Source organism: Oryzias latipes, chromosome 6 (assembly GCF_053564925.1).
Source record: "Oryzias latipes strain Hd-rR chromosome 6, Olatipes_Hd-rR_3.1".
In the NCBI taxonomy this organism is placed as follows: domain Eukaryota; kingdom Metazoa; phylum Chordata; class Actinopteri; order Beloniformes; family Adrianichthyidae; genus Oryzias; species Oryzias latipes.
In genome coordinates, this window is record NC_136242.1 from 27,528,919 (window position 1) to 27,552,331 (window position 23,413).

At 38.5% G+C, this 23,413-nt stretch overlaps 1 protein-coding gene across 1 annotated transcript in view; it reads left to right on the forward strand.

Annotated features, from left to right (window-relative positions):
* The window catches only part of nrn1la (neuritin 1-like a), a 60,777-nt gene that overhangs the window by 32,890 nt on the left and 4,474 nt on the right, over positions 1 to 23,413 (forward strand). Inside the window, exon 2 of the mRNA XM_011476345.4 lies at positions 13,869 to 14,019. Within this exon, the coding sequence (XP_011474647.1) occupies positions 13,869 to 14,019 (151 nt within the window). The remainder of the gene's footprint in view (positions 1 to 13,868; positions 14,020 to 23,413) is intronic.

Here is a 23,413-nt window from a genome sequence, read left to right on the forward strand (position 1 = left end):
TACAGTCAGAATCACTGCAGATGCTCCACGGAACCATCAGCTGAAACTTCAGAGACCTATTTGCACACATGTGAAATATTGAGATTATTACAAAGACGCAAATATGCCAAAACACAAACTATGGCGTCCACAAAGGCTCCTGCAGACAATGTAATGTGCCTGTGGGTGTTTACTGTTTAACCAAGAATTAAAGTCAGTACCGGCCTTCAGGCGGTTCTGCTGCATGTCTGAGTGTGTAACTTTGCCAAGGGATTGATTTTCTGAAGAAATGTTGCTGAGGAGCAAGGGGAAACAATTACAATAGCATACAAAGTGGGAGCAGATTTACTGCTGAGGCTGCATATTGAGTGTAACCATGGAAACACTTAATACAAACTAAAGATGATTTTACTGGGACCCCTTTGGCTGTTTAGCCTGTATTTCATTGAAGACGTATTAGTTACCTTGAAAGACTTGTCAGTATGGTCCATCTGAAGGACATTAAACTGCCCCACAGAGGGAAGCAGCCCCATCTCCACAGAGGACACCTTCTGTCTATTCTTAGGGTGATCCCCCGTTGCGTAGCTCGTTGATGAATATTTATCCCTCCGCCTCAGTCCAGTCACCTGCAGCGTTCCTAAAACCTGTTCCAAATTCACTCAAAGGTGACCAAGAGGTGGGAAAGCTTTGGTTCGCAAGAGAAAGCTGCAAGAACTGTGGCAGATTACACAGAGGGAGAGAAAATGTTTTCAAACTGTATGTAAACACACCCAGGCGCAGACCTTTCCTGCTATTAACGCCCCTTTGGTTTCCGATCACAAGCCTCATCACGAGCCAAAGCCCTAAACAAACTCATTTAATGCTGACTTTAGAGGCAGCGCACTACCTCGTGTAGATGAAACTTCTCCCTGTAGTCCACGATGTAGCAAGCGCATTAAGGTCACGGCTGAATGTGTGTGCAATAACATCTACAGATGTGCCTCTATGAGACACACAGCATCTGATGCAGAAGAAGATGCTTGTTCTGTCTGTTTTTACAGCACTAAAAGAGTGCAGCAGAGAGGTGTTTACACTTCATTGTTTTGATGTGCAAAAAAGAATCAGGGGGAGATTTATGTGACTGATGTCAGACAGTAAATTGTGTTTGTCTGAAAGTGACTACTGACCACCTATCGGCTTCTGTGATGAACACAATTTGACTGCATTCGAAAGAGAAACTTTGGCCGAATCCGAATTCTTCCTCTACCCCTACGGCATCACCCTACCACTACATTTGGACCTCCAAACGGAGAGTTGGGGAAAAACAGTGTCTTTGAATTCGGATGGTCCTAACACTCCATGACGTCATCAATATTCACCGGTTATCTGGGTGAATGCGTAGATGCCAGCGCTCGGATGAAACACGACAACTTTAAAAAGTCACGCTTAAACAAAAAGTCATTACTTACATTTAAATGTAAACTTCTGTTCTTCAGAGCACACCCACGTGAAGAAATGCATTTCTCTTCTGTGGCACAGCACAACACAGATCTCCCTCCTGGTGGAGGGGTACAGAACCCTTCACTCTACCCTTAAAAAACTATTTCAGACACCCCATCCTTTCAAATGCCGCTACAAGAGAAGCCGGAGGAGACGGGGAAGAATTTGGATTTGGCCTTAGTTATAGCAGGATTAGGGCAGATGTTTCTTTAAATAAAGTTTGACTTTTTTCACGATTTGGTAAAAATTTGTGCACATAAAGTATGTTAGACAAAAGAAATATTAGATTTTATTAAAGATTATTTAATTGATTATTTAATTAGTTCCATTCAACTTTGGTGTATTTCTCAGAATTGCAAAAAAATCAGGTGTAAATTTTTATTTTTTTAATTTGTACATAAATAAAAAACAAATGAAACTGTGTAGCGCATTTTTGACAGACTACTATATACAAAAAACCCTCTAAACTATTCTAAAAATAACAACCCCACCTTTCCCCTCCACTCTACACATACATGAACACTATTATAACAATAATTATCTTTCTTTGAGTATTTCTCATATTTGCATTCTAAGAAAGAAACAAATAACACAGAAAAAAGCTCCCAGACTTTGACATAAATAAGTAAAATAGTAGAAATAAATAAAGCTTCTATTAACTAATGACTCATTCATTTTTAGATTTTTTTTTTCATTAAAAAATTATTGAAAGAATAAATGGTGTCATCAAATCACAAAATCAAAAAGTTTAAAAATATTTAGGAAAAAAATACAGACATAAAATACTGAAACCTATAATTAGGTCTGTGACATCATTAAAACCAAAAAGTAGTTTGAATTTTTAAAACTCTCCAGTACATTTAAACCGAATAAAGGTAAAATCAGGTGTGGACTGTATATACACTAGGATTTATGTACAATAATTCAGTTTTCTTTGTGAATAAAAAAGGAAAGGCACGATTTAAATAAAGTTCAAATGATCAATTAGAAACTTCCGAAATAGAAAGAAAACGCAGAATTATGTTCTTTTATAATAAACAGAAAAAATGAAGTTACAACTGTATAGACTTTATTTTTGTTATATATTTTTTCAGCCCCAGTTGCAACTTGAAGGTGTTGCATTACTTGAGCTAGATAATATGTTTTAATTTTTAAATAAAAATGTGTCTAAGTCTTTCTGTATGTAGTTGCAAGATGTTACTTCCATAGTGAAACACTTACCGAATGGATTCATACATTTATTATGGTAAAACGATCTCAAAGCATATTTCTCTTTTCTGTATGCATTATTACAGTCAAAACCTGATGGAAAGCTTTGAAATATGACTTTAAAATGCTAAAACTTTGCAAAACAGTAGGTGTTCTGCCTAGGTGAAGTCAACGTGGCTCCTTTGGGCTTGGCAGAGTTTATTCGGATGTAGGTTTTACTCTTTGAAATCTTTTTGAGTGGATGAAACACGAGCCTTACCTTAAACAGTTGTCATCTGTGTAGGAAAAACTTCAACATTTCAGAATGAAGCTTCAAACGACTGAACAAATCCCACCCCAACCAGCCCCCACCTCTCGATTTTATCTTTTGCTACTCATCTTTTCATGTTAACAAGCCCTGAAGTTGCCCACAAAGCCTCTCTGTGCACTTTATTACTTTTTACACATCTGCTGTAAGTTGGTCACCTGAAGCCTAATGAAAGACCTGCTGATCTGACACCTTTCTTTCTCCTCCTTTCATATGCGTTTCATTCTGGGATTGTCAGCCCCCTAAAGAGATAAAAAGCACACAGCGGTGTTAATAAAAGGCAGAGTAGGTCAGTCAGTCTTGCTCAGACACCTGACCTGGACCGGTGGTGTTGTTGACTTTTGTGCTTCGGATCCTCTGAGAAGAATGCCTGAACACCTCACACGCGCACACACACGGGTATGGATGTAAACAGTCTCAATGGGAGCTTTTTCTCACGCGATGAGGCCTCAGCATCATTATCTTCATGTGTTGTCATGCGGAGATGCGTCAAAGTTGTCATAGTGAAAATCACCATGGTGTCCCATCTAAAAACAGTGTCTAAAACAGACTGAGAAGGTGTGTGTGTGGGGAGGGGGGCGCACAATCATCATTTATGGGTGGATTGACACCTGAAGAAAAATAGCCGCAGGTGTAATCAATGATTTGTTCCCCGGGGATCTCGGTGTGTGGGTGTGTGTGTGTGGGTGTATGCGTGTGTGTGTTTGTCAAGTGAGGTGAGCAGCAGGCATCAGCAGCATTTCAGTCCAGTCAGCAGTGATCTTGCCAGCCCCTGCACAGGCGCGCTCATGAATAGATCAGTACTTTGTGTGTGTGTGTGTTTGTGTGTTTACAACGCAGACTCTTCTGCCATCTGTATTCTGTTCTCCGAGGACAGCGGCTGTGATTCTGTGTTGCTGCAGAGGCGTCTCTGCCAAGGGAAAACCCTTTGACTTCCAGTTTGAGCCCTGTTTGAAAACTAAAGAACAGGAAGTGAAGTCAGTTCATCAGGAAACCACTAGGGCGGTTGCTACACAAGCTAGTCACTCCCTACAAACAGTATGCACTGATGTCAACAAAATGACTTTGTTTTTCTCACCACATTGGGTGGTGTTGAGGTAGCCCGGCCTCCCCAAGTTGGTTGATGAGGAAGTAAGTGACAAAAACTTGGTTCTAAAAATTAATCAATTTATTAAAAGACAATTAAAAGGACCCTGCAACAAACTGGCGACTTGTTCAGGGTGTCCCCCCTGCCTTCGCCCACAAGTGGCCGGGATAGGCTCCGGCAGCCCCGTGACCCCGAAAGGGATAAAACGGTTAAGAAAATGAATGAATGAATGAATGAATGAACAATTAAAAGGTTGGACCAAAGTTGTATGGAGCTCTGGTGTTTCAAGCAGCATGCATTGCATCGAGAAGTAAAAATTAGTTAAATTATGGCAGCAGGGGCATTCTGCATTCCTGTCTGCATACACACAAATAGTAAAAGGTTCAGGTTCCGGCAGCCCAGTGACTCCAAAAGGAATGAATCGGGTTTAGAAAATGGATGGTCATGGAGGTGTGGCTTGTGCTCTAACTCGTTGTTACATGTATCTTTCTGGATGCGGCGTCAAATTGATGCTGTCTGCTCTCTCCTCCTGGCTGCTCAGTGGAAAGATACCTAGACCAAACGTGTCCTTCAAAAATCATACCAGGGCAAACATCAGAGTTTGCTTTATCAAAGTTGAACCCCGTCAAAGTATTAAATGTATGTAAAAGAGATTAAATACACTTAGCATAAAAAATGTGTAACAGGCATTCTTGAACCTGCTTTTGGCATATGGTGTGCACACTGGACTGTCACTACCCAATACCAGCACATGTACTCACTGTTGGAAGAGGTTTGGTGTGAAATCTCGAAGAAGTACAAATCTGGTGAATCTTGCTCCATACTTCTTCTTTCAAAGCTCTATGGCGATGTATAAAAGACCTGGTGTTATAGTATTCTGGGCATTCAAAACAGTCTGGAAGAGCTGAGATGGCCCTATAGAACCAGTTTTGGGTATGTGTTACTGGCATTAACAGAACAGAAAGGTGTTCTATCGGAAATTGAGGTGGGGCTCTGTACAATTTGCACTGGGAGTGTTTGAATAAACAAGATTCAGCATGATATCCCCTCTTATTGCAAAGTCCACATACTGATGGAGTTTAGGGAGCACTGGCTTGAGAGTTGTATGATTGGAATCTCCGGCAATAAGAAACAGTCCGTCAGGGCAAGCAATCTGCAGCTCACTAATGGCTCTGTAGAGCTCACCCACATCCTCTTTAGCATCGGCGTGAGGTGGAATTTACTCTCCTATAATAAAATTCCCGGGGTACATAAAAAGGTCTGCATCCAACAATCACAAACTCCACTAGCAATGAACAGTAGAGACGAGCAGAGTTTTTGAGACAGTTCAACCTAATTGCCTACATCTGTGTTGATGTAGACACACCACCGCGAGTTGAGAGGTGCTTTATGGTGATCTAATCCTAATTCACAAAGTAAAAATTAGGATTATCTTGCACAGAGCCCTCGCAAAGTTTGAACTGCCCCACAGCCTAATCTCAAAACAATTAAAGTTTAGCTCAGATAAGCTGGGTATTTGTTAGAGTCTCCTGTTTTCACCCCTTGCACTGGAAATTGGTGTATATAGATAAGACCTGTAATGAAGAGATCATGGTACTTGTTGAAAAACATCGGATCTTCTGGTTGTTTTGGCGACTGGACAGATAAAGAAGGTCTAGAGTTATTTACACTTCCTCCAGCACACAGTTTCAGATAACTTCTAAAAAAAAATGCAGACATTTTTATGGTTTAAAAAAAGCAGAAAAAAAAGTTTTCTGTGCAGACATGTTCTAAAGCGTAGGAGGAATTTGTGAGGGGAAAAGGTGAGCTGTCTACCTTTACAGGAAGAACAAACTACAGACTGTCTAAATCTTTTTGAATGCTGTGAATACCCTGAAAAGATCCAAGTGTTTTGTCTGAAGCTTTGAGCACAGAATATGTGATAGATGTAACTTGTTTATAAAGCTCTGAGGTTTGCCGACCTCAGTTTTTTTCAGATCCAACAAACGGTATAAAACCATGATAAAAATCATTGATGGAGTTCAGGAAACAAATAACCTTAATCTTTCCCTCCTTTCAGGGAGTTTCTGGTTGGCTGCATGTCATAAGAGGAAAGCCTTGTGAGATTCTTTATGGTTCAGAACAGTCAACATGCCTTAAATCTACACCCCCAGCAATGTATTGATCTTGCAACTAGTCATATCTGCTTGAATAAAAACTAATCACCTATTCCTTTACTGCCAATGAACTTATTTATCAAGCCAAGTGTTTAGGTGACAAGCCTGAAATGGTCAATCAACATCTCCAGTTTATAACTTCTTTTAGAACAGTGGTCTCCAACCTTTTTTCTGGACCTGTTGAATGTCAGATAATATTTTCAAGGCTGTACAAGGTCAAAGTCGGCATTTAACTTTTTTTTTTTTACTTCAATTTTTTTTCCTTAACTTTAGAGGGTAAAGTTTATCCTCATCCTCTGTAAAATATCTTAAACTTTATTCTTCCACTAAACTTTGTGCAGTCACAATCAAAATGTGACGTAGATTTTTCCTGAACCCATAACTATCAAAGTGGAAGCTAAAACATTGAACACCAATACAGCCTCGCCTGACTTTCAAGGTTAAACGGATAAATAAAAATAATGGTCACTAAATTGTGTATTTTCTAAAAAAATCATAACTGTGAATCCACCGTTTGAGAAACTTTATTAGCAGCAACCTCAGAACAATAGACAACCTGTCGCTGAATATTATGGATCATTGTATTGGTCTGTGGGAACAACTGTTGTAATGAGTTGTAATGAATGCATATTTAGAGTAAGTTCTCCTGGTTTTTGTAAGTTAATAGCAGATTTGTTTTATTTTAAAGTCAAAGTTTCTTCTGATGTTTCCTCACTGGATCTTTTCTGTGAAAAGACCCTTTCCAAATACGTTTGTTTTTATGTTAACTTTGTTAGCTTGATGGTTTCAATTTAGCCGCTTTAAGAGAGCAGTGGATGGATTTTTGACACATAACCGAGCGACTTAAGATGAAAAAAAGTCAGAAGTGGTGGAGAGAATCAAGTATTTTTCCCAAATAGTAGTTCCTTTGAGAATCAGATTATAAATGAAACAGAAAAAATGTAGGGCGTGTTCCTTTTTCTTTGCGCCTCAGTACCAAGCGTCCCATGGACAGGTACCAGTTTGCGGCCTGGGGGTTGTGGACCACTGCTTTAGAAGATTAGACAGGACCTTCATTAATACTAAAATTAAAAGGAAACTTCCTCTAAAAGTAAAACAAAAAAAGTTTGCTGAGAGCTGAACTTCCAAATTTCACCAATTTCACTATAAAAAACAAAGTTTTACACATAGTTTATTTGTCAATCATCATAAAATATGTCCATACAAGGACCAACTTTGTGATTTCCATCAGAGAAATGGAACATTTCTGTACTTTTTAACAGTAATCTGGAAAGCACAGATTGTCTTCACTTTCCAGTTCTGTCCTTTTCTCCATCTTCTGCTGTTGTCTGACTCTCCTACCTCACTTTTGGCCCAGATATCAAATATTAATCGAGGAAGGTCAAAAAACAGTTAATCAGCAAGCTCTCTGTTGACCCTCTTTTCCCACTTCACAGAAAGCAAACATCTTTGGCAGTTGGAGTTTTTTTCTTCTTTTGGCAGTTGCCTTATTTCCTCTGTTTCTTCATGTCAGAGTGAAACATTTTAGCTACTTAAAGTTTTAATTAGTTCAGTTAGGCTAAGTGCCTTTGAATGTCGACAAAATAGGCTTTTAATACTTCTCAGAAATCTTTTTTTGAGTTAATGGCTCTGTGCATAAAGTTGTTGTAGCTGTTATGCACATTTTGAGTCAATATCTTGGAGTGAAAATGCATTTTCCTGAACTTTGGCCAAGTTTTTTCCTTACACTTTTTATAAATGAAATGACATTTCTGTACACTCTTGCAACATTCATGTGAGGAACTCAACCTGTGAGTTGCAAACACAAAATCATGAATGATTTGTGTCATTCCATCCATTCCTGTTATTGACTTGGTTGTTGAAGAGATTTATGCTCAGACATAAATAAAAGCTTCCTGTGGACATATTACCTGAATCAAATTTGCATTTTTGATGAGAAATATGGCATCCCATGACTTGTTCTGTGTACAGACTAGTTCTATTTTTAAATCCTTCTGCTGGTGAGACACCAAGTAGACCAATTATGATCTGCAGTGGGAAAAAATACATTAACGCTGCATGAAGTTTCAGCTCTTATAATTTCCCCTTCATGTTGGAGTAAAATTGATATATTGATATTTTTGAGTCGCTGTCTGCTGAACTAAAAAATTGTAACACTTCTTTAAAAGGAGCTTAGTGTGGACTACAACTGGTTTACCCAGAAAGTTTGTTACAGAACTTGAGACCGTTCAACCTAAAAGCCTTTGTTTGCACAGCTGCTGCACAAAATAAACAAATAAGACAAAATAAAAAAGCGTGTTAAGTATGAGATTTTTTCTTCCCCTTTACCGTAAGGATTCTGCCCTTTAGTTGGGGTTGTTTGGTGTCAGTTGTGGATCTTTTTTTTTGGGTTTGTGCTTTTCCCTCAGTCTCAGACTCACCGGATTTCAATTGATGATCATCCACAGATGTCTCTAGTTGAGTCATCCTGAGTATTTAAGTGTCTGGTTTTCAGTCTTGCTATTTCAGCTCACCTTTCCAATCCTTTTTTGTTTCTGTTGTTGTTTTACCATGTTTCTGTCATCATACATGTTAAGTAATCAGTTTCTGCGATGAGTTCGACCTTCTGCATTTTGGCTCCCACTCCACTGATTCCTGATGTTTATATTGCATTGTTGGGCTTCCTTCTGTTCCCCTCCCCCCCTCCCCACTTCTTTGGATTGGTTTTCACATTCACACACACAAAAAAGACTACGCGAAAACTTTTATTGTCGGAAAACAAAAAAAGCATCAAACTCATAGAGGTAAGATTTTTGTTTACATGGGACTGTTCATTAATAAAACAACACAGGGACTTAAACCAAAGTAATCCATCTCAGTAATTCCTCATGGCTCAGTAGAAGCAGCTTTAGTGGTCTGTTGCTGGTGTTTTCCTTGTTTCTGCTTATTTTGCTCTTTTGGACATTAATGGGTCACAACCTAAAGGAAAAGGGGGTTCACAGCAGACAGTTGTAGAGTGCTGGAGTAAAAAATGAGGATTAAAATCACAGACGCAAAGCTCGCTATCCCTAGAGAATTGAAGTAAAATGACCGATGCTGCAGCTTTCCATGCTTTGACATTTTTCTGGACATTTTTCTCAGGTGGGGTTGGTCTGTAACTGACATTAGAGTCTGTAATTCAAATGTTGTTTCTCTAATTTAGTCCTTATTTACAAAATTAACTGTGCACTCTTGGAGGACTTGGATTATTTCATTAACCCAATAATCCATATTGGGATAAAGTTTTGGGTTATTTTCTGGAACAATATTTATTTTTTGGGTCAAAGTGGTTTCACTTTAATCAAGTTTATGTCCTTTTCCTGAGTTATATTTTAGTTTTCTGAGTTGAAATAATCCAGAAAAAAGTTTGTCCCCCTTTTTTTAACATTTGAATTGATTCGAGTGTATTTTGGATGCCATTTGTCGAAGCATGCAGTTTCCACATTTCTATTCTACAGATGAAAACTGGTTCTCAGACATAAAATTTTAAAGATTGATAAAACAGAAAATATAAAAAATGAGAAATTGTAACATTTGTTTCTTTAAAATCTGTACAGGCTCGACAGAGTCTGAAAAACACTTAAACAATAAGTTTGGGTGAAGTTTGTTTTTAAACAATAAAGCCAAATATTAGCGATGTTTAAAACACATTGACATTTAGTTTTCATTATGCTTTTGATCATTTTTACACGACAGAGGCATACAGTATGCCAATGCTGGCATCTTCTCTGACACAGAAGGGATGTAAAACTCCAGTTTAGGCTTTTATTCTTTAAAGAATTTCAATAAAAATTAGGGGTGCGTATCTTTACCTCTCACAAATAAAAAATAAAAGCTTCAGCAAACTTTGTGGCGATACGATAGTCCAATTATTTAGATTGGATACACTCTAAATATTTAAATGAAAATTTTTTTTTGAACAGAGACTTTTTTTTTTACACTTTTTATTTTAGGGGACGAAAACAAAATGTCTTTGACGTAACATATTCAAACATTTAAACTGGCATTCAGGGTCTTTTACATTGTTTTGTTCATTGTGGTTAAAAAAAGGTGTCATTCATTTATTTAGGTATTGTTTGAAGTACTGTGAAAAAACTGGTTATCATAAGTTTAGTGCACACAACCCACATGCCTCACTGTGGTTCACCTTTAGCCAACTCAGGGGTGGGCAATTCCAGGCCTCGAGGGCCGGTGTGTCTGCATGATTTCCAGATAGTCTTGCCCTACTCATGCCTGATTACCTGGTTCAGGTGTGTCCAGCCAATAATCTTGCCCTACTCATGGCTGATTACCTGCTTCAGGTGTGTCCAGCCAATTAGAACATGCCAGAGCAGGGTATGCTGGAAAACATGCAGGAATGCGGCCCTCAGTGCCCACGTCTGAGCCAACTGGAACTAACCCGACTTGGTAGAAGCAGCTTGTGATTGGATGTCTTTGTTTGCATCACATGTCCATAAAAAGGCAAAGACGGTAGAGACACAACCAGAAGAGAAATGGTCAAAGTTTGCCAGATATTGATCCTTTACTTCACGATTGATTATATACCTTTTAATCAGCATAATCTCATTTGTATCTGTGGTTTTCAACAGACACTGCTGCAACTCCTGGCGCTAAATCAATTTTTTTGATGCTCATCTGTATCCCTTACATCCTTAGTAAGAATATTTAGATATTACTGTTTCATTTTAGAAAGTGTAAAACCCTTATTCATGCTCTCATCCTTGCTGATCCTGAACCACAGACTCCTGCCAGCTGAACAGATGCACCTTTCTACCTTGATTTCCTATCTGCACCCCCTGGAATTTAATTCAGCGTCTGGCGATAATCGTGCTGCACTTTTCTAAAGAGGACCACTTCCACAGAAGAGGGATTGCTCTCTTCATTTGCATTCACTCTGGTAAACAACAGCAATCAGAACTGTAGCACTTAAACAGACCCACGATGACAAACTTAGATAAATTACATCAATTTGATGTCTCTCTTGACGGACAAAAAGAATTTCAAATCATGTTTTAGTACAGTTAGATCTTTTTTTTTTTGCTGATTTTTGTCATCTACTCTGTCCCACCTTTTTTTTTATTAATTATCTCCTCTATCTGCTTTTCTTCTCTTGGACGTCATGAAATCTTGATGAGGATGGGTGTATCCTGCTACTCTCAGCCTGCATGAAGAGTTCGCCCTTAAATCAATAATATTCCTAGAAGAAAACAAAGACCTTGGTCAGAAAGGCTGCGGTACATTAAATATTAAGACCAAGTCTGTGAGGCGGTGGGAGGAGCTGTGTCCATGCAGTGTCCGACCCAGTTAACATTTGCTGCTCACCTGCAGAACTCTTTCTCATGTCGAGAGGCTTCCTCTCACCCGTGTGACCTCACTCGCTGTTTAGACTCTAACCATGGTGTGATGCATCTGTGCGCATCGTACATCTGAGGAGGGAATTATTGGCTCCACAATGATCTCCCTCTTCTTGTTCTGCCAGTCACAACCCCTCCACAGTTGTGAGTTCACACCTGAAACACTTACCCTTTACTACACAGAGAAACAGCCATCTTTTCTTTTTTGCATTGTTAAAACAATGATTTTCACATGTTTGATGTTTAAAATGATTATTTTAGGACTCAAAAGAACCAATGCAGAGAAAAAAACACACACTGTGGTTTCCTGCTGCGCTTTCACATCAAGAAGAGCCAGTTGAGGTGATTTGGACATCTGGTAAGAAAACGTAGTGGTGCATCACAGGCATGTCCAACAGGGAGGAAAGCCCCCGGCAGACAAGATTTTAGGACAAATATTCTGAGGACTGAGTCAAAAGAGGACTTTTTGAAGGTGTGTGGTTACACTGAAAGTAAAACTTTCACAGTACTTTTTTTTTTGTTTTTACAAAACTCTTGGTAAAACCTGGAAGTGGTACAGTCTATTGCTCCTTTTTGCAGCTTTAACACCTGATCTTCTGCTATAAACCTACTTTTCTCAAGTGGGTTTCAAGTTTTTATGGAGATTTTAACACAAGGATGTAAAAATCTCTGAAGCTCAAAACGAAGCCTTGTGGAACCCCACATGTAATTAGTTTTTAATCATTGGTACTCGTTTTAATGGTTTTTTTTAAGCCACAACATCGTGAAAAAAGCATTATTTTTCCATTTAAAAAGCTTTTCTCAAACAACTTTCAGCTAAAAGTTTAATTTTGAGAGTATACAACAACAACAAAAAAGGAAAAGTTTGAGATGGAGTAGAAAGACGATAAAGTCTCACTCTGGTTCTTCTCTATACACCAATAATTCATAAAACCACACAAAAGCACATTTTTCACATTTTTTGACCCTTCCACATTTCCTACCTGAACTTGTCCAGTTTCTTGGAATCCTGTAAACACAAACAATTGATTTTTCTGTGACCTTATTTTGATTTAACGGTTTCTTGATGCCTGACTGACACCAGCACAGAAAATGTTTCCCTACAGCAATGCGGCATTACAAGGTTTGCTTGTTCTTCAGAAATAGAATCACTAAAATAAACAAATAAAGGATTTTGTACGAGTTATATTCAAGCAGGAATGAGCAACAGATGACAACAATTTTTGGAGGTTTCCTCGTTTTTCCTTTATCACAGCTGCAGAAGCAGTGCGTGGAGGGAGGAAACGCTGACAGATAAAAATAATTAAAAAGTTTCTGTCAGTCACACGTTCCTGTTTCTCTTTCAGCCTGTCACCTCCGTGACGAGAAGAGGCGGTTGATTTAGTTTTCGCAGACGCGTGTCAGACAGACCGATTGCTTATTTATTGATTGATTCTTTCTCCTGTTTGCAAAAACGATGTCTCTCCTCTCCTGTATTATCCAAAGCTGCAGGGACACACCTCATACTTCTGTAGATGAATGTTTCACCCTCAAAATCTGACTGAATGTCAGTGATACTTAAGAATTTTGCAGCTTACTTTTTTATTTTTCAAACTTTTTCTGTGTCAAAACTTTTGCATTTTTAACTTTAGAAAATTTTGAATGTATTTTATGTATTTAAATGCCTGATGAAACCAAATGTAGGGCATATTATTATTGAAATTGCCAACCATTGACTGTATATGAAAATTGGACTGAGTCATATAATAATTTGTTTTCGATCTGATTGATAGTTGATTTTGGTTCATTTAGAACGGTCCGATTCGACCTGATTTGATGACCTATTTTATAGCAAAATAAACCTACCATGCCTCAATCTAAATGGCATTTTTCAATGTTGATAAAATTGTTTAATGTCATTTTGAATCAATATTATAATAGTATAGGTCAATTTGGGTCACAATTTACCTCAGACAGATAATTTTGGTTCATATATAGGAATATAAATCAATTAATAGTTGCATACCTTGTAAACGCCAAAGGAAAATTCCGGGACAAGCACACAGAAAGGGTAAAAATTGCTCTTAGGATCTTAAAAATATAACACTGCTCAGCCATGTCATGTGGAATTATGGTCCTGCCTGGTTTATTCCTGTCTCTCTTGATTTGATTAAACTTGGCTACCATGAAACAGAACACAATAATCCTAATCTATCCAGCCCATCCCAAAACCAGTTGGCTTTCTAGAAAGGTTCTCAGGGTAGCTCTGACCTGATGGGAGTTTCTGCTCTGCTTTCCAGTGTTGAGCCCATGTCCTGTGGCTGCAGCATCACCCAGAAGGTGTCACTCCATTTACAAGGGTTTTGCTCAGTGTCTCATGGCTCTGGGCGACAGCCTGACGGACAGCGCTCACAAGGACGAGGACCCGCACGAGATTCACTCCATCTGCAGGTCATTTACCGCCGTCCCCACACTTGCACAAAAAGCAACACATGAATTCTGGTAGAGCAGAGAGTCTGCTGACTTCCAGCTTTCCCATCCACAAAGCAGTTGGTCAGTATTAATGAGTGTCCGTGTCCAGTGAGGCTCAGAGTACAACGACACGAGCTCTCTGGGGAAACACGTTTTCGGAGTTTGGATAAGCAGTTCAGTCGAACAGTCACTCTACTGCACATACCCCACACTCTACAACAATACACTTTCTCAGGGCCAGGCTCTCTCATCCCTCATTGGACTTCCTGATTGACTCTTCATTCACAGATAGAATTTATCAAACAATTTTTTTTAAAAGAGCACTGTAGCAGCCTTTTTAATCCGCTGAGACTCATGAAGAATGGGAGTACCAACATTTCCACTCTCAGGGGGAGTTTGAAGAAGGACACTGAACAAAAGTTTGCAGCTTCGACGACGCTCCCCATGACATCTCTGTTTGAACTCACCTTGAACATGCACACAAAAGGAAGAGCTCCTGGAACAAAGATGAGTGTGCAACGTAGTAAGGAAAACTGAACTCAGGCTGTTTCTGAGAAACTCTGTATATAACTCCTTATCCGATCGGCCAGAAGATTTTACAAATGTTTGTGAAGAATAAGTTCAGGTGGAAATTTTAAACATAGTTTTGAAGCATTTGAAGTTTCAGGAGATGGAAACCAGAAAGACACCAACAGATCATATAGTGGAGCTGAAATTTATGAAAGAACCACACCCGTTGATGTAAAAATTCGACTGCTGCAGAGAATAGTTTTGTCTTAGTAAAATAAAGGAAACTACCCAGAACAAAACGTTGTAACAGATTTTGGATGTGTTGTTTTAAAGACTCACTCCAACTGCCGACTAGGCAGAACTGTTGGCGTGGAGTAAGCGCGCCCTCATTTCGCATCATCGCTTTGTTTACACTGTCTCCTGATAGCCTACAGCCCTTTATAACCCCAACTTAACATTAGTGGGGCAACAGAAATGGTGAGCAGTATCAGAGCCATCCAGCCTTACAGTTTTGATCCAGAATGCCAACTCAGACGAGGCAAACAAAGACGCACATGGATCTAGTCTTGAAGGGAATGCATTGGACTGGGAGCAGGGAGCTTTTGGTCCGTCGACTGTAGCTTCTATTTGTCACACCTATTAGCTTTTTCCAACAGTCTTTTCATCTACTCCTGATTCACAATGATTTGAAACAAAGAAATATTCAAACACAATTTTAGGGTGTATTCCGACCGGATAATTTGGTCCGGACCGAATGCGCGGGGCTAATTGAATGTATTTCATTGTATTTTATTGCATTTGTTTTTGTTTTTATGTACAGCACTTTGAGCTGTCTTCTCGTCATAATTTTAATTTTAATTTGAATTTCCTAATCTGTTTACATCACGTGACGACCGGATACGGTGGCCGTTTTGGTTCAGTTGTTGCGCTCCAAGCACAGAGACCATTCAGACTGAGAAATCTCAGAGCAAACTGAAGCTCAGTCCAATTGGGAATGAAGCAAGACCCCCTAGAAAGATGGGTCAGAGTGGTACCTGGTCCTAGCTGCCCTTTATCCGGGGAAACAAGCTCTGCTTCACTTTAAGCGGACCAAATGTGTCCAGTCTGAATACACCCTTAATCTTAATCTTCTTTATTTACGTCCTCCATCATGAGAAAATGCAACAAAAACATGTTGAAAACACAATTTTCATTGGCGTGGGTCTTTAAAGTACAGACTTACTGCTTTTCTTTTCCTGTTACTGTTGGGCTTTGGATCCAATGATGCATTTTCCTTCTTCCTTCCCATCTGTTCATCCTCTTGCTTCTTCACCTCTTTGTATCCTCTAAGCATCCATCACTCATCTCCCATTCTCTGCTCACCTCTCTATTTCTATGCACCTTTGTCATCCATCTTCCAGGGGAATCATTCCAACCAGGAAGAGGAAGATATTAGTGTGAGAACAGTCTTGGAATTAGATTATGGAAAGATGAAAGCTCTGTTTCTGTCAGCTGAAATTTCACATCAACTAAAACTAATCTTGGGGAGCTTTGGTGGCGGCAAATGCAGATGCATCAGATGGAAAAGACCGACGGAGACCTGACATCTTACGCTTTTATTGAATGTACTTTAACAGGCCTCGCTTTTTTTCCAACTTGACTTTTTAGTAAAGACGGCTTTACTCAAAACATGTTTCAGTGCTTACAGCTGTGGTTGAAAGAATCATTTTTCTTTACTTAGCTTTTTTTTTTTAAATATTTTAACACACGATTAAAAATTACTTTGAAATATTAACAAGGGATGTGTAATGTTTGGAGACTCAGCACATCAAGGCCAAACCAAAACAAAACAACAGACAACCATTAACTCAAAAAATTAAAAATGAGAGCAGAAATAAACAGAACAAATCCAGTAATTGACAAATGCTCATTTCCACAGCAAACATTCTCTTCAAGCTATATGTAATTAAAAGTTTTGTGCATTGGATGATGTGGTTTCAAATGGATATATCTCAAAGCAAACTTTTCATTTTTACTACTTTATTTATATTTTACATTGTTTGACATTCAGCCGTATAAATACAAACATATATGACTTTAAGAAATATATTCCTGCAGATTTAGAAATAAAAGTTACTATCAATGATCATGTGGTGGAAAGAGTGACTGAAATTGAGTTCCTTGGAGTAATTATGGACCACAAAATTAGCTAGAAGTCACAAATAAAGCAAGTCAGGGCTAAACTTGTATAATATAGTACAGTGTAGACGTTTGGGGAAATACTTATAAAAAAATCCACAGTCTTTGTACATCTTACAAAAAAAAGCTATTCAAATAGTTCATGGTGTGGATTATGGGATGCATACAAATGCACTGTTTTTAAAGTCAGGTTTATTGAAATTATGGGAACTAATTAAACTTAAAACAGCACTCATTATAAGCCAAAAATAACTTACTTCCAATAAATATACAAAAGATGTTCAAGGACAGAGATGGGGGTTACAAGTTAAGAAAACTGCTAAACTTCCAAAAGCAGTGCATTCGTACTACATAAAAGAAAAGGTGCTTATCGATTTGTAGTGTGGATTCATGGAACGGGTTGGATGAAGGTTTAAAACAACCAAAGGTTTACACTCATTCAAAAAAACCTTCACGATGTCACTGATGAAACTTTACAAGGCTAGAAATGATTAAGAAAAACCAAAAAAAAAATGAATGAGTAAATGTCACTTCTGCATAGGTGCTATACAGAAGGTAATATGAATGTTTTGGGGAAAAAAAACCTGTGAATAGAAATATGTACAACATAAGGTGTTGTAAAAAGGGGTGGGATCATACAAGATTTTTCTTCTACCCACTCCTTTTCAAGCACTCTGTTTTGTTTCATCTGTCTATTTTAAAGTCTTGTGTTTTCTTTTCATTTTTTGTAAAAAAAAATGTAATAAAAAGTTGTTCTGAACGGCAGGAGTTCATTAGAAATTTAGCAAAAGTTTGATCAACTCTTGCCTGTCATTTTCCAAATAAATAATTTTTTAAAATTCATTCAAATTTCAATCTGCACTTTCTAACTTTGGAATTACAGTGTTCTGTAGTTCTTCTGTAGTACTAACTTGCCCCACCAAAGTGGAGGGGATTAAATCAGTTTAAGATGTTAAAAAAAAAACACAGCTGCAGCAGTTTTAACCTTGTTATCCAGGTTAGCTGTTGATTATCCTTGAAGAGTCCCTTGTTAAAACAAATAAAGCGTGCTCTGTCACCAACTTCAGCTCATTTGTCTGCTTGCAGATCCTTCTAATGATGACACGAGGCACGGAGCTGCTTTTTATCTGTAATGCCTGATTAAAATAGGGTTAAGAAAGAGGCTTTAGAAAATTTCCACACAATAACAACTTGTGCAAGTGTGTGGCCCTGAGTCACCATGGCCCTGCAGCCCAATCCTGGTACCACTCCATCGTTGTTAAGTCTCCTCTATTCCTTAAGGTACCAATTAAATGACTAATCCTGCACCTCAGCCACCTCGGTGTGACTGTTGCCTAATGCAGGCATACGAGAGCTCGCACAAACACACTCCATGTCCTCACTTCACTTATTCTGTTTCGCCTCCCTCCATCTCCTCACTCTGTTTTTCCTTCCTCCGTCTCTCCTCTCAGGAACACAGTTTTAGCACTTCCATGAGAGCAACCTAATGAGGTGGTAGCTCCCCTCTGAAGATCCGCAAACACTCGCACGCTCCATCCGCCATGGCGCGCTCTCTGAATAAGAGGCTATGATTTGCATCTAGGCCAAGGCTGCTCCATTGTCAGAGTTATCCCAGGAGCACCTCGCTGCTTTTATTCCTCATATCCACAATAAGCATAATGCTGCTGCAATCATTCACTGTTGATCCAGAGAAGGAGAGGTGAAAGGAAATATGTGAGGCTAAACATACGATGAAAAGAGGCTCAGTAGAATTAGACTCTAACCTTTTCTTGAACAGTCTGCATAAAATTGCATAAAAATAGCAACTACTTTTAAATTATACTAGTTTCATGTCGTTCTTTTCTAGTTTATTAAACTTTAAAACCAGGCGAGAAGAACTGCATGAAGCTCGTGCTGTTTTATTACTATATATTCTGCTCCTTAGTCTGTGCTGAACACGGACTCATACCTACATACTGTGCCTATTATAAATGTAATTTTAAATAAACCATTATAAGTTCTATTAAATGAATAAATGGTTCAAATTTACAATTTATGAACACAAATATGGATAAAATTTCCTCCAGTATGCAAGGTGTCCTCAGAACCTTTAGATTTATTCATATCTGAATAAAATCAAACGAGTTTTGATCCTGAATGAGCATCTCATCCTCACAAGGATGCCAGGCAGTTTAGTCTTTGTGTTTTGTTCATTGACAGGAGGGTTTCAGAAATGCATCAAAACCTTTTTCCTGTCTTCATTTCAGGGGTGTGTAACTCCAGGATAGATCCATGGACCTGGTCTGAATGGGTGAAAAAGCCTTTAAATGTTTATACTGACATTTATTTTGGTTTGCTTCTTACTAAAACTGCCTGGAAATGTCACCAAAGCTTACTTTTAGAGTCAGAAAAGCCTGACAATGAGATCTGAACAGGAAAAGAATAAACTTTTTTGGTCTTCTGAGCGCTGTTGGTTAAGGCAGTAAACTTGTCACAAATCTACAAATACTGAAAAGTTTTAAGCTTTTTTGTAAGTTTCATTTTTTGGACTTATGCTGTAGTTTTTTCCCCCTCTTTCTCCCAATGGACACTAATGCCCCTCAATCAGTGGGACTGAACTAAAAGTTAAACCAGTTGAACTTTGACCAATCAGTATAAAAAGAAAATAGATTTAGGCAGACACAAGTTACAAATCCAACTTTACGCACAGACATCCTGTGTGTCTATTTTCTCTCCGTACTCTTCCAGCTGTGGGTACGTGTGCTAGCATTATGTAACAACAGTTCAGTGTAAACACCATATGCTAAAAGCACATACAAAAACGCGCCTTTATAGATGGATATGAGCTGATGTGGGTGAAACATGGGCAGACTTGTATAGGGCACGCAGGCAATTTTCAGGTCGTAGACAGCTTGTTGAGCTCACAAGGTGTAAATGTTGGTGCACATTTTTTCCTATGGAAATGCTGTGGGCGACAGGCTGTACTGAACACTGACAACACGTGATGTTAAGAAGGGGTAAAGTATGTCAGATTCAGGTATGTCGTACAGATTTTTTATTTTTTTATACCCCCCCCAAATCCTGTGCACTGTGCTAGGACCCGGTTAGTGATGTTCAGTGATAAATATAATAATAATAATAATAATAATAATAATAATAATAATAATAATAATAATAATAATAATAATAATAATAATAATAATAATAATAATAATAATGGATTAGATTTATCTGTGCTTTTTCTTGTTGCTCAAAGAAATTACAATGTGTCCATTATTCATTCACTCCTCATTCATACTTGGTGATGGTAATCTACTGATGTAGCCTCAGCTGCCCTGGGGCAGACTGACAGAGGCGTGGCTGCCGGTTTTGCGCCTACGGCAACTCTGACCATCACCGGGACATTCATACACAGTCACACACCAGTGGAGCTACACTGGAGGCAGGGAGGGTGGAAGCGTCTTGCCCAAGGACACAACGACAACTGGCTGGGGTGCGGGGATTGAACCGCCGACCCTTCGGTCATTGGACGACCTGCTCTACCACTTGAGCTTCTGCCGCCCCATGCGCTCTTTGCTCACATCCTGACTGTTAGAATTTAGGAAATTAGAAAAACAGAGCACAGTTTGAGTGAGCTTCCTGCTGACAGCTACGTTTCACCCGCAAACCCCGCGCGGTCATTAAGGAGGCAGGACTTGCACCATGTAATGTAGCATAACAGCATAATCTAAATGTACATGTGACTTACATTATCCTTACAAATACTTCACTTTATACTTACCACATGCACAACAATGCCATGTTCCACTTTCATGGGCAAAGTGGCCACCCAAGCTGACGGGTAACTGCAGGACATATCTGCGCTCCTCTTAGATGTCTACGACCCTCCACAGGCCTAGACAACCCAAAAACCCACAGCCCCAGTACGAGTGAATGTGGCTAAGGCATTAGACTGCATTTAGCAGATCACACCAGAGTCCCTTTGCAAGTAAGTTTGGTTGTTTGACACCAACGTTCAGGTGGAACTTCTCACCTGAGACATGAAGCAGATCATGTAAAAAAAACAGACTTTGGTTTGGCTCCTCTGTTCAGCTCCTTGAGTTTGCTGACCTTTTGTCTCTATAGGTAAATTCAATAACAGTGGAAGAGATTGATTGGTGGACTTTAAAAGTTCTTATTTCCAGAAAGTAAAACTTTGAAAATAAAGTGTGTAGAAACTATTGATATGTCCCCCCTCCCCCCCCTTGGTCCACTATATTTCTGTGTGGCTCCAAAATTAATATTTTAGGTTCAGCAACAGCATATTGAAATAATATATTTTTTAAATGATGAAATGTGTTTTTATTGCATTCGACCAATATGATTCTTTTTTCATTCCCCTTTCTTGTTCTTTATTAAAAAAAACAGGTGTAAAAAATCTGTTGTTTGATCAGTGAGAGCTAGAATGCGATTATCAGACAACTCCCGCTTAAAAGGTTAAGTTCTTTCACTCAATCTCCTCCCTGCACACCCCCTCCATCTGCTTTTATATTTTGGTTCTCTGCAGATTTAGATAAGAACGTCCCACTGCAGCAATCCTTTTCTCTATTTATGCCTCAGTTTAAAGTTCCTTTCAGCCCTCGGCTAACGCGCACTTCAGATTCAAACAGCTGCAAGGGGGAAAAAAGGACAAATATTCCCAAGTTCATTATTGTTGAAAGGATTTAAATTGACGAAAGAAAGATTACATTCTAATAATAAATTCCTGTTAATAAAGAACAGAGAGATTTTTCAGCTCAAAAATGAATTAGTCCAACAGATAAATAAAATAACTTATTTCTGCTGCAAAATATAGATCAAGTCGTAGCAGAAAGGAAAAATGTGTTTTTCCCCTTCGTCAACAGCCTTCTTGAAGCCCCTGTTCAGCTGATGAAGGCCACAGCAGCTGAGGTGCGTCGTGTTTAATATGAAAGCTTTGTCAAACTCTTCCCCAAGAATAGCTGAATTCTTTTCATTCCTCTGCTTCTTTCAGCTCAAACGACACGTCGTAGTTTAAAGGCTGTGACACAGTTCAGTTAAGTTTTTATTCTTTTAGTACATAAACCTTCATGCTGCTTTATGTCCTCTTTCTGCAGGATGTGAAAAAGGCTGCAACATTTTTGTTTCCATCTTGTTATTTTCTCCTCTGACATTCACACTTAACATACTTCAGCAGCAAAAGTTATTTCCTATTTTAATTGCTGTTCAACTTAAAACAGACTATGGGCTTTGTAAATATTCTACATTTGTGGAGGCAGAGAAAAATCTGCACAGAAGGCAAAAAGGGGACTGAGGGGATGTCAGCAGGAAGTGTAAGAATAGACAGACTGGACTTTACTAAGGTGATTTCAGTAGATGGAGTGAAAAGTTAGGCGCAGCTTTTGAGATGGAAGAGTCAATTCAGGAAGCTGCAATGACTGAATAGATAACAGAAAATGACAGAAAATTGACCTGCAACAGTGTCGCAAAGTGCAGTGGAAAATTTGAAGAACTAACGAGCAAATATTTTAGGCGGTATTAGAGAAATGTTCAGTTTTGTGTGTGGGATTGGGGGTTTGCCATTGAAAGGTGTAATAGATGAAAACATTCAATAAATCAAGTCCTGTAGACCTTCAAAGCAGAGTAGCCAAAGATGCTGGTCTACAGTGTTTCTTTAGCTTTACTGTTGTTTGAATGTTAAAGACGGTCAGAGAGCGGCCAAAATGACACCTAACCCTGAAAAATGCTCTTTTGGTTGAAGCTGAAACTGTTACAAAAGGCTGTAATTATTCTTGTGCAGGGATTTAGTTCTACTCCTCTTTGCAGAATTGTTTAAATTCAGAAAAATGGCAGGTTCTTCCAGCTTAAACAATTTCAGATTTAAAGTACCACTCCAATCAATTTTTCATCCGTGGTAAAATTTATTTCTTTTAGTTATGATTGTGTTGTTTTTAGACTAAATTTAACTCATATATCTTTATTTAAGTCCTCATTATCAAAGAAAATGGCACAAGAACATGTTAAAAACACCAAAAAACACAATTTTCGTCAGAGTGGGTCTTTAAATCCAGACTTTTCGTCAATACCCTGCCTAACCTTTATTAGGTTTTTAAACATTCAAAGCTGGACTCTCTGCTTTGGGTCGTTGTTCTTCTGCTAAACTCTGTAAAAAATACAAACTAAAACATTTTTATTCTAGCACTTCAACTTTAAATGTAACGAGAGGCATACCTTTCTTTGTCTCTTCATTATTTACTGAAAATTTGTCCAAACGGTAATCGAGATATTTTTGTCCAGTTTTGGTCTTTTTTTGCTCGTTGGGATTTTTCTTCGTGAAATCTCAGATGGATTTTTTTTGGGGTCAGAAATCGTTTTTTTGTTGTAGAATCATGAACTCCAACTTTGACTGAGTTAAGTGGAGTCTTCAGATTCTTTTCATGGTTTTTTTGAGCTCCTGGATTAGTCCTTCTTTGTGTTTTCTTCAAGTAATTTTGTTCAGTCATTCTTTTATAGAAGGTTCTCTTTCCACTGTTCCAAGTGTTCTCTGTGGGAGGATAATGGTTCTTAAGTCCATGTTTTGTTCCGTGGTTTTGTTCCACTCTTTCAGACTAAAATGTGTCAGCGACATTGAGAACTATCCACTCTTCCATTTTTTTTGATGAAACACACATATTTTTAAATACTTTTTTCAAGTCCCTAACTTTGTTTT